The following is an 11,893-nucleotide window of genomic DNA, read 5'->3' as shown; positions in this document are numbered from 1 at the left end:
AAGATGTTGGTGTTATAGTCTTATAGATGGTGTAAATAGCATTTTTCCTATGTAGTTTATATATAATTTTGTTTGGGAATAACAATGAAATCAACGTATTATGCACTTCTTCTTCTTTTTTTGGTCAAACAAGGTTTTATGCATATTCTTGTATTTGTTCCCTAGTCCATCCATATAAGATGAAAAGTTCTTCTAATGCCAGGTTCCATATTTTGTCCAATGTTTGGAAAATGAAAATCGGTGAAGATGGATGCATTATTATTATAAAGTTTTTGTGATGGAGTATCCTAAGTGAAGTTTTTTTTTTTTTTTTTTGAGAAGCAAGTGAAAGTTAAGAGGTATACAATATTTCATTTTATTATTTTTCTTTTAAATAAAGTCCAATTGTTAGATTTTAAGTGAATTTCAATTATAATCTAATTTTGCATCATGTGCCTCCTTTAAATTTCTTAATCTGTGTTCCAATTGAGTTGTTAAGTTCAAAAGTCGAGGAGTACTCCATCCAAATTTATGACTTTGTTTGGCTAAAAATACAATTAGTCACCTTGATTAATAATGATTGATTTTTGTCCAATTGCTAGAATAACCCTCTTTCTAGAGCAAGTTCAAGGCCTTGAACAGTCGTCCTAGAAGGAAGGCATGCACGCTACTATAATGTCCGTACAGGCATTATGGAGAGGCTTCGATGTTAACTTTGATATAAGGTTGCTCTATTGTAAATGTGTGCTTGAAGTTGATGAAGAACACAATAGGGATCTTTGATTTGGTATAAAATTTATCCTCTTTCTCTCTATCTCTCTTTGTTTATTATATTTGTTAAATTATCATTCTCTTTGTTCACTTCTAAATTAATCTTGAACTATGGTTTTTTCCTATGCAAATGTGAATGATTTATTATTCATTCGCATTGTTTTAGGACCCACGAGATATATCAAGCCTATAATCAAATACTACCAATACAAGAACAAGGGCTCCAGGAGATAGCAAAGATTTCACTTTCTTATCCTTTCTCATAACATCACAGAGCCGAAGCCAAAACTGAGCGACGATTTAGCCTCACCAACTTCCATGTTTCTTATGGTGTATGTTGTTTTCGTTTTCTATTACCTTATTTATTTATTATTATCAATTTCTTCTAAAAAAACCCATATATTATATCCCATGTTTTTCAATGTTAGGCTCAATTAGTTTGATTTCAATATTTAAAATGGTTATTTTAGTAGGAGATAGAGGAATATGCAAATATCTTTATATTTATACTAATCGCTTTCCCTCTCCTTGGAAAATCGACAATTTTGATTCCTTTTAAGGGTTTTCAATTTTGGAAAATTATACTATTTGGTTTCCCAACCCTAAAAAAGGTTTTATTTTTATTTTATTTTTTTTGGCTTCTCAATTTGTGGTGAAGAAAATGCTTGAATGTGGTGGAAACCAAATACCCAAATATTTACTATAAGCTTGGTTGTCTATCCATTTGTTAGTCTCTATCTTTCAAACTATTGAATACTTTATTTTGTTGAATTATTTGAGTTGTGCTTGATTTCATCTTGGTTTCACTAATTTTTGCAAATAAGCATGAGTGGCCTTTTTTCTATTAAATAAGCCATGTCACACTCAAAAATCGTTGGTTTGTAGGTGAAGCGTTAATTTGCGTGCCCATTTTAAGATTTTGCATATTAAGTTGTTGTTGTTGTTGTTGTTGTTGTTGTTGTTGTTGTTGTTGCTTTTTTTTTTTTTTTTTTTTTTTTTTTTTTTTTTTTGTAGGGTGCATATAATTTGTAGGAATTTTTATGGCTTTTGGTGTTTTAGCTGCTTTTAGGAGGACTAATTTTGATATTGTCAAGTCACTGTGGCATTATTTATGTTGTTGTATCATCACACTGTAGCAATTTCTTAATTAATGGTCGTTTTTGCCTTTCTGAGGGTTTTTATTTTTTTTGGGAATTTAAAGAATTAATCATTATTGAACTGGAAAGAATTAATCAATTTATATTTTCCTTTTAGCTACCTTTTCAAAATAAAAGAAAAAAATTATTGCTACATGATTAGAAAGATACCCCTGTTTGAATTTCACCTTATTATGAGTAAATGAGCTGTCTACAAAGGTGCCTCAATTTTATGTCTTATCCAACTTTTCTTCAATGGTCACAATGTGCATTTTGCATTTTGTAACTCCCTTAATTATATAAAAGCTTGGATATATAATTTGACATGATTGTAAAGCATGCCTAATATGTGTAATTCTTTAAGTGAGTGAAAATTAATCTCCCTTCCCCGGTTTTCATGGGTTATCTCATTTTAAATGAATCAAAACAAAATTATGGGCCCTCAAAATTATGTTCCCCCATAGTGCTTCTTCCCTAGAACTTGGTTGTAACATTAAGGCTATGTTTGGTTAGAATGAAAATAGGGAGGCGTGAAAATAGGGAGGAAGGAAAATAGAGGAAAGAAAATATGAGAAATTTTAAATGGAAAAGGTGTTTGGTTTGAGTGATTTTGGAAGAGAGAAAATGGTGAGACCCACCTATTTTCTCTCATGGCCCACCATTTTTCAGCTCCCCCAAATTGGAAAGAAAATGAGAAAGGGAAGTGATTTAATGAAAATGACATTTTTACCCCTCCTATTCTTCTAAAGTAAATTCAACATTAACACTTTTTTCTTTCCTTTTTTTTTTCCTTTACTGTGTTATTCCCCCCCCCCCCCCCCCCCCCCCTTTTATGGGTTCTTTGTCTCACGTTGAACCTTGCTTCATTTTTCTTTTTGTTTAAAATCTTCTTTTTTTTTTTTGACTTTGTCTTTGGTTTCGTTGAACCTTTTTCTTCCTGGGTTCTTTGCGACTCACGTTTACATAGAACCAGATTTTTCTTTTTCTTTTTCCTTTATAAAATATTTATATAAAATAAGTTATGTAATAAGGGCATGAGAGTAAATTTATACAAACTCTATTTTCTATCATTCTACTTTTCCACCCTCCAACTAAACATAAATGAGAGAAATAAAAATATCTTCTATTTCCCAACTTTTCCATCCTCTCTCAATTTTCTATCCTCACTTTTCCATCCTCCCTCAATTTTCTATCCTCTCACTTTTCCATCCTCTCAACCAAACGAACCCTACGGGCATGGTCGATCAACTGTAATAAGCATTGTAATGTAATAGTTATTCCTATAATTTAGCTATTCTTTAGTTTGGTTATGTTTTTATTACAAGAAATAGTAATTTCAACCAAATGAACCCTAAGGGTACGTTTGGTACACTGTAATAGCTCCTGTAATGGAATAGTCATTCATGTGTAATATCAATTCGGTAATTTGGCTGCACCTTTATTACATGGATTAGTTATTACATTGTAATAACTATTTTTTAAATTTAAGAATAGTTATTCCTCTTTAAAATGAATATAATAGTTATTCCTTAGTGTATATAATTGGTTTTAAAATTAATATATTTCCAAAAATATAAAGTTTTCTTATACATCATCTTTTATAAGTTTTTTATATGTAACAACCAAACTTATGAATAGTAATAATTATTTCATTACAATGTCTTCTATTCCCAATAATAAAGATTACTATTTCTAATGTAATCTATATTCAATGTACCAAACGTACCCTAAGGGCATGGTCGTTCAACTGTAATAAGTATTATAATGTAATAGTTATTCCTACGATTTAGCTATTCTTTAATTTGGTTATGTTTTTATTACAAAAAATAATAATTCTTTATGAATAGTTATTCTTCAAAATGAGGAATAACTATTCCTCTTTGAAATGGTTGTATTAGCTATTCCTTAATAAGTGCAATAATTTCAAAACTTAATACATTTCCAAATAAACAAATTTTCCATATACATCTAACAATTATAAAAATAAAAAATCATAAAAAAATAACACATATCTCTCTTAAGTTTAAAAAATAACAATTTTTAAGGAGATATAATTGTATGAGTGAGATATTTCCTAAAATAAATTTTAAGTTTTATTCTAATTTTATAACTCGCAGGCAAACTTATGAATATGTTTAGTTATTACATTAAAACATTTTATTCCTAATAATAAAGATTATTATTATTTTGTTTTTTTTTAGAAACACACACACACATATCTAGGGGGAGGGGGATAAGATAAGGGAATACACATTCAGGGGATGAAATAAAGATTATAATTCTTGTTGTAATCCTCATTTAGTGTACCAAACGTACCCTAAAACCACGCATTTTAATTATATTTCGATATTTAAAGTCCAAGCCCATTTCATTATTTTCTTCTATGCTTACAGGTATTAATGAAATTTAACAAGTTTTAAGAAATCCACTGCAACGAGTACGTACGATTTAATGGAAACAATTGCTTATCTAGCACACATTGTGAGTTGTCCCATTATTGCTCTATTTAGTTTCATATACTACTATTAAAGAACAATAAGGATTCTACTTAGAGAACAAAATTTGATTTTCAATTCCATGTCCTTTAGTTTTTCTTACACAAATTTTGGCTTCATTTTTGCAACGTTATTGCACAATATATTACTAGATATAATAGTCAAACACAAATGGAATTGTAATAAACTTAATTATGATTGAAGATTAAAAAATGTGGTTGGAAATACTTAAAGTAGAACAAAGTGTGAGTTTATAAATTTGTCTTTAGGTATGTGAGTTTTGTGAGATGCAAACTTACATTTAAAAAATAGTTGGATAGTATCTTCAAGAATTCTTTTCTGCTTATTGTACTTTTTTGAAGGTTTTTCCTATATTCCTAATAATTTTTGTTTTCCATTCCAGAGAAACCATGTTTGACCCATGATTGTCATTACTTTGCTCTTTGGAATAAAACTATAAGAGAAAATCCAATTAGATTTTAAATTGGATGTCTAATTTAGTGTCATATGTCCTATTTAAGTTTTCAATTTCTGTGCTAAGTAAGTTTTTGAGGGGAAGATACAAAGGAATTTTATACACGTTATGCAAAAGCCAAGGGTGAATGAGAAAAAAAAAATTGCATCATTTAAATGGACTGCATTTGTAATGCTCAATGTGAAAACCAAGACAACCACCTTACCGTTATTATTGTTAAATGTTTTAGTGTTGTACGTAAATATGGGTTACATGCTAGTATAAATAATATAAATAAAAAATCACAATCAACTTGAATTTGCACATGCAGCTTGCAGCATGCTCTATGCTCAGTCATAGATTGCTCCTAGCTTATATGCTGTGAGCAACCTGCTCACAGTTATTCATCCAAAGTAAAAACAAATAAAAGTTTTTCCTTGTTCATATTGAGGGTTAAGATCATCTACATACAACCTTCTATTTAAGCATTAAGGTACAGATTCAACACCAGTAAACACAACGGACAGTCGCACTAACTTTATGCACAAGCATAGAAATATACAAGGTTTTTTTTCTTTTTTTCTTTTTTTTTTCTTTTTTTTTTTAAATGAACGAAATATACAAAATTTATACATTATTAGGGATGTGCATGGGTCGGGTTAAGAGGATTTTTTGACCCAACTCACTATGGTGGGTCAAAAAAATTTAACCCAATCCAACCCAACCCACATGGATCGGATTGGGTTGAGCTAAACCCATGGGTTGGGCAAATTTATTATTATTATTATTAAATTGAATAGAAAAAAATATAAATATAAATATATTAAAAATACCCAAAGATTAATATTAAGGTGACTCCTTAAAAGCAAACAACACTAATGACTAAACAACAATAGTAATTTTCTAGGATTTGTGTGAACTAATTGGCTTTTATATAGAATAGGAAGAGCTAGTTATTTTAAAAAATTTAGTAACTTTATAATATATTTTAAATATATATATATATATATATATTAAATATATGAATGGATCGGGTTGGATTTGACGGATTTAGAATTTTATAACCCAACCCAACCTACTATTTAAAAAAATTTTGTATTCCAACCCAACTCATCAAATCCTAAAAACCGACCCAACATGACGGATTGAGTTTGGATCGAGCCAGTTTTGTTGAATGGTAGCTTGGCTGCACCCCCTATACTTTATAGTACCATCATTCACCCTATAAAACATTAATGTACGGTACATTTATGCTACTGCCCCGCCTAAATCTTATCCGGCAACAGACTCCAGAATATTTTTATATCCAATAACTGTGGTAATTGCTGCTGCCTGCAGAATCAACCCCTAGTTTAACTTTTAAATGGCATCGCCAACTTTTTTCCAGACAATCACTGCAGTGTAAATTTCGTTCACTCGTCAACTTGCATGGGAAAGTCCTATCTGATGGAATTGAAGTCAAAGAAAGCTGCACCACACACACCATTTCATTTCAAGCTGTCTCCAAGTAATCAAACATTCCATCATGGGGAAGAGAGACACCACCCCCCCCCCCCCCCCCCCTCTAGCCCAATCAGTTCACTATCACAGAACAGAACAGAACGGATATTAAGAAACCTTGGTCTCCTAAGAAAACCCCTTTTATAGTTTTGTCTCTCTTGGAGGTACCAAACAAGTAATCAAACTACTTGTGGACCTATACACCTCCCTAGCTAGGTACCATCGCTATAGCTCTAATTATACATATATCTTTTTTGCTCTCGATGGAAGCAGCAGGTACATATTGCTATCGTGTACTAGAAGGAAAGGAATAGTCCCAGACATCCAGTTGTACAGAGATGATGCTGACAATTAACTCAATTCACTTTCATGCTCAATTTTCCAGTGAACTTCTCTTTGTATCTTTTTCTTTTTTTCGGTTCAGAGTATGTACATAAACTGTAGAGAGAAAAAAAGGATCTAGTCCCTCATGTCCCACAGGAAAAAAAGCTTTTTTAAAGCAAAAAAAAAAAAAAAAAAAAAAAAAAAGGATGAAGGAAAAGAACCGCAAGAACAAGATACAAAATGAAACAAAAGTTTGGGTGCTGCAAGGACTGGACATCATCAGCCAGTGTCAACATAGGTGAGATCATTTTTCCACAATCTTTGGCCCTTTGTAAGGTGCTCCATCTACAGTCAAGTCCTCAGGTTTCTCCCTCTCTTGAAGCCATGCATAACCTTCCCTATCCTCTTCAGGCACTGAAACCCCATCAACTGAAATTTCAAAGAGAAAAAAGTAATTAAGATTTTGTATCAAGTAAAAGGCATTCCTCCCCACCATTTGAGTAACAAAGAGTGTTATAGTATAATCAAACGTGAAGAGGCAATGTGCTACCTGCAAAATTGGTGAATGGAAATTCAAGGTAGTATGTGCAATGCCGGCCATCAGGATCAGAATATGGAGGGCCAAGCACATCCAGCACTGCACACGCTGTCACTGCTGTGAAGCAATGCATGTTGCCTCCATCAGCTGGGTAAAGGATGGAGGTGTTGCAAGGAGCAGTAATGTCTGAGTCGACCTTAACCTTAGCCAAACGAGCAGCAGGTGCAGTGACTGCATCATCAAAAGCATGTCAAATAATGTCAAAGAAGGGAAAGCATTGAAAGTAAAATTTTTGACCGAAAGGTGAAAACTTGGATCAAACAGCTAGCCACTATCTGATCCATCAAACTTCATTGACTAAAAAAAATCACAGATGGATTTCTACAACATCAATAAGGACATAAAGTATAGCCTCTACAAAACAGCAATAAGAAAAAAGGATGCGTTTGTCATACCAGAACATTTCTTGAACCATCAAGATGTAAGGTGCTACAGACATAAATCGATAAAGTTTTCCTTTAACCCATTATGACAATTTTCCTCCAACCCATTATAGTTCATAAGACCATACACATGTATTAAATCACATGATTTATTAAATCATTTAAACGAGTCACATGACTATTAATTAAGTAGTGGTGAAAATTTTTTTAAAGTTGAAATGTTGAGGATTGGAGGAACTTTCCCCCAAACTGATCCGGAGGAAAATTCTATCTCATACAAAAATATCATATTTTCTTTAATCTCCCACTAGACACCTTCATAAGGCCCTTCTTATATAATTATTCCTTCCCTCATTCTTTAAGGAGCCTAATTTTTGCAACGTATGTTAACACCAAATGGAAAAGCAAGAGTTACACTAAGAATGCTTTGGCATCTGCAAGCGTGTAGTGGTAATTCAAACTATGCTTGTCATCTACAGAAACATATAAAAAATGCCATCTGTGTATATGAGAAACTGTTGGATGGTAAAACCTTAAATGAAAGACCTACTTTCTGGCAGATTCACATCAGCAGATGCGTTGCTAGGGGCATCGGGGGCATCGGCCACCCAATCATATGATTTGATGTGCATTGTCCCAAAGAGCAGTTTACTGAAAACTGTCATTCCGGGGTGATTGTGAAGTGGAAGAACACCTGATGGTGGCAAGCAAAAGATCCCCATCTGCAATGATTGAAAAGATTTGAGAACCACATCTATCATAAGGTACTAATTTTGTCTCATCACTGCGTGACAGCACCTCAGAGAAGCCTACATACCGAGAATTTGTCACTCTCATAGAGGTGCAAGTATCTAATTTTCGGGGTTCTCCGAGCCAACTGTGTCCTGAAATACGGCATCTCAGGAGCGAGGCCAACATCCCCCGGCTTCATTTCATCTGCAAGCATGAAGTTGGGCTTGTAAGCATGAAGGACAAACAGGCGAAGGTTCATGTCAGTAATGAACAATTACAGGTCCTATGCTATTACAATTTAAGCCATACGTTTCGAATTTCCAAAATATCATTAATTATAAAAGACAAAAATAGAATCTTGTCTACAGCAGCAAAGACATTCAAGGGAAGCGTGGGTGGCCCCTTGTATAAGCCATTGTCATATTTGAGACCAAGACAAAAAGAAAACTTTCCTGAAATCCTGTGCCAGCCTTTAAAATAAAGCCAAGTAGTCCCACTCCCTATGCTACTAAAAAATGGAGAACTTAAAAGCAGCGTAAAAGAAAACAAACCAGTGTGGTCTGATACCCAAATGCTCCCCCCAGATTTGTGCTAATAGAAACTACCAATTGAGGATCTTTATTGCATAACCATTTTGCACGAACTTTTTATTTTCTCAAGTTCCAACATCCCCCAATCTAGAGACACAAACCTCGCACAGTAAAGAAATACATGCTTACTTGATGCATTTTTTTAATGCTCGTAGCATATAATGCGCATCTATATATCCTCAAAAAACAGAAATAAATTTTGAGAATCCTTGCACCACACAAATTCATAAAATAAGGAAAAGCATAAGAAATCCCTATTGAAGCTTGGTGTAAATAAAAATTACAGCAAAAAACAAACTCAACACGCAGGTTGAGAATTGACACTATTGTAAGAGCAATGGTATCAGTTAGATAGATCCTACTTAAATGATATTGCATTCTAAGTCAGAAATCATAAAATAAACATCTCCAAAAACAGCAAATAGCCCTCAAACATTCACATATTCAGATAATATTATCATTAAAGTGAAATTATAAACCTCAACCACTTAAAAACCCGAATATTATCAAAAATTTCAAATAAAAACATAAACCAGTTAATGTAAAACCCATCAGAAAGCTTGAATTCGACCAAATTTTAATACCCTTAAGCACAACCATATGAATATCTCACATTTGACCATGAAATTCAATTCAAAAACAATTAAGGAAAAAAAAACATACCCAAAACAGCTTTTAGCCGTTCGATATCTTCAGAACAAGGCACAATCCCAGTCCCACCATTGGCAAACACTTCCTTACAAATCTCAAATAGCTTCTGAACCGGCAACATCTTCTTCTGACGTCGCCGGCTTCTCTTAGACCTGGAATTCGGACTCGTGTTCGTGTCCGTAGGCAATTCACGAAATTCTTTAACTTTACGATCAGCCCGAGTCGTCTCAATCCCCATTCAACCTCAAAATTCACACAAAATAGCTCGATATACAAGCCCAACACACCCACCACATAAAAAAATGCAAAATTGCGATCTGGGTATTGACCCAAACACGAATTGAAGAACTGGGTATTGCTCAAAACACCAAAAAACTATCTGGGTATCGACCAAAGTTCCAAACTTTCAAAGAAATGGCTAGAAACCAGAGAAAACAGAGTACGGAAAACAGAGCAATATATTTTATACCTATTACTAATGATGTTTCTACAACAGTAGTATTGCTGTACAGAGAAATTAAGGGTGTAAAAAGTTGAGAGATGCGAGAATTGGCATCATCTTCTCTGTTGTTGTTGTTGTAGATGGAGATGGTTGGTGAAGATTGAAGACAGAATATAAAGGAGGAAAAGAAGAGGAAGGCTTTTAGGGTTAGATGAAAGGGAGAGAAACAGTCGGTTTTTGAAGGAGAGAAAAAACCAGGGGCCATGGTTTGCTTTCCAGTGGGCTGTTCCAACAGCGGATTTTTATCTATATACCTCTCTCTTTTTTTCCTTTTCCTGAATTTTGGTCCTTTCCTTATTTTTTTGCCCTTCTTATATTCATTTTTCACAGTCTACATTACTCACTTTAAACGAGGAAATATTCTAATAATAAAATGTTTTGGAAAAAATAAGGAAAGCTCTTTTTCTTTTTTTATTTAATGTTTTTTAAATATCAGTGTATGAGTATCTTGTTGTAATTTCATACCCGACCATACGACTTGGGAAAATTCAAAATCTGGCTATGATTTTTTAATATGTTACATGGAGTTATACTTATTAGACGGAAAAATCTTGTTACACATTCAATATTATACACTCCGTACATATCATATCTTGAATTGTGTACGAAATATATGCAATAAAACATGAACAATGACAATACGTACAGATGATATACACTAATAAGTATATAATAATCACTACTTTTCTTAAAATACCACCCATTTATTTTGAAATAAGTGAATTAGAATCTGTTTTGTCATCAACATCTAAACAAAGGTTGTGTATAACTAATTTAGTATTTATTTTATTTATTGATGTCATGGTAAGATCCAATCCACTCATTTCAAAATGGATGGATATGATTTTTAGAACTCCACAATGGAGTTGCCCTAACAATTCTAAATAATCTTTCTTTCTTTCTTTTGTTACCTAAATGGTCTTAATTTCCTTCTAAAAAAAAAAGGCCTTAACTTAAACTTTCTTCCCTTGCCAAAAATATTATGGGTTCAACGGGTTAGCACATCTTTAGTGTTTCCAATGGAGACATATAGTGTACAAATGCCACTTCTCTTGTTGTAACTATCATATTATTAAAATAAAAAATTATTTCCCTTAGTTTCTTCTCTCTCTTTTTGGCAAATTACATTTTTTGTAAACTTGAAAATGACATATTAGATCATATATTTATGGATGGTTTCAAATTTAACCCTATTGTTTTAAATTTCAAATTAAAATATGAAGTTTAAGATTATTACTTTCTCAAAAGAAAAAAGATTAAGATTATCACAAATTAAACCTTATAGTTTCATTAAATTAAAATCAAACCCTAATCTTTTCATATATATTTAAACCCTAGGTTAATCCCACATTGGAAAATGAGTGTGAGTTAAAAATGTTTAAAGTCTGTGTTGTGTATCAAAGAGTTAGGCTCTTTTGGATATACGCCACTATAAGTTTCTTTAAAAAACCTTCTCTCCTCTCCTTGTGTGTGTGTTTAAAATACTTAGTATTCTTAAAAGAAAAAATTGTGGATTAATTCCACATTGGAAAATAAGTATAAATTAAAAAGGTTTAAATTTTGTACTATATATCTAAGAGTTAGGTCCTTTTAGATATACACAACTATAAGTTTCTTTTTTTGGATACAAGATAGAAATTCTACTCTAGCCTAGTCTATGTGTATATGTGTATGAAACTCCCTCCTAGAGACTTAAACCCGGCCCTTGCCCCCCACACCCTACAAGTATTTATACTTGTGGAGTGACCATCACATTAAGGGTGTGCGATGGTCAACTA

The 11,893-nt window shown here is 32.7% G+C and overlaps 1 protein-coding gene across 1 annotated transcript; it reads right to left on the bottom strand.

The window, feature by feature from the left end:
- Window positions 1-6,677: 6,677 nt before the first annotated feature.
- LOC126715101 (plant cysteine oxidase 2) lies at window positions 6,678-10,340 on the bottom strand. The gene is made up of 5 exons (XM_050415540.1): window positions 9,626-10,340; window positions 8,458-8,576; window positions 8,191-8,362; window positions 7,210-7,428; window positions 6,678-7,088 (listed from the first exon to the last, which is right to left on the bottom strand). Exons 1-5 carry the CDS (start codon window positions 9,849-9,851, stop codon window positions 6,964-6,966), a joined length of 861 nt encoding a protein of 286 aa, XP_050271497.1. The 5' UTR covers window positions 9,852-10,340; the 3' UTR covers window positions 6,678-6,963.
- Between the last annotated feature and the right edge of the window lie 1,553 nt (window positions 10,341-11,893).

The sequence above is a fragment of the Quercus robur genome, chromosome 2 (assembly GCF_932294415.1).
Source record: "Quercus robur chromosome 2, dhQueRobu3.1, whole genome shotgun sequence".
Classification (NCBI taxonomy): domain Eukaryota; kingdom Viridiplantae; phylum Streptophyta; class Magnoliopsida; order Fagales; family Fagaceae; genus Quercus; species Quercus robur.
Note: the sequence above shows the minus strand (reverse complement) of the source record. Positions and strands in the feature narration are given on the sequence as shown.

Bases quoted from the DNA above. Each gene is read 5' to 3' on its own strand.
- LOC126715101 (XM_050415540.1), bottom strand. From the start codon at position 9,851: ATGGGGATTGAGACGACTCGGGCTGATCGTAAAGTTAAAGAATTTCGT. The intron at 8,363-8,457 runs GTATGTAGGCTT...CAATCATTGCAG, and splicing joins ATGAGAGTGACAAATTCTCG to ATGGGGATCTTTTGCTTGCC. The intron at 7,429-8,190 runs GTAGGTCTTTCA...TTGATGATGCAG, and splicing joins TGATGTGAATCTGCCAGAAA to TCACTGCACCTGCTGCTCGT.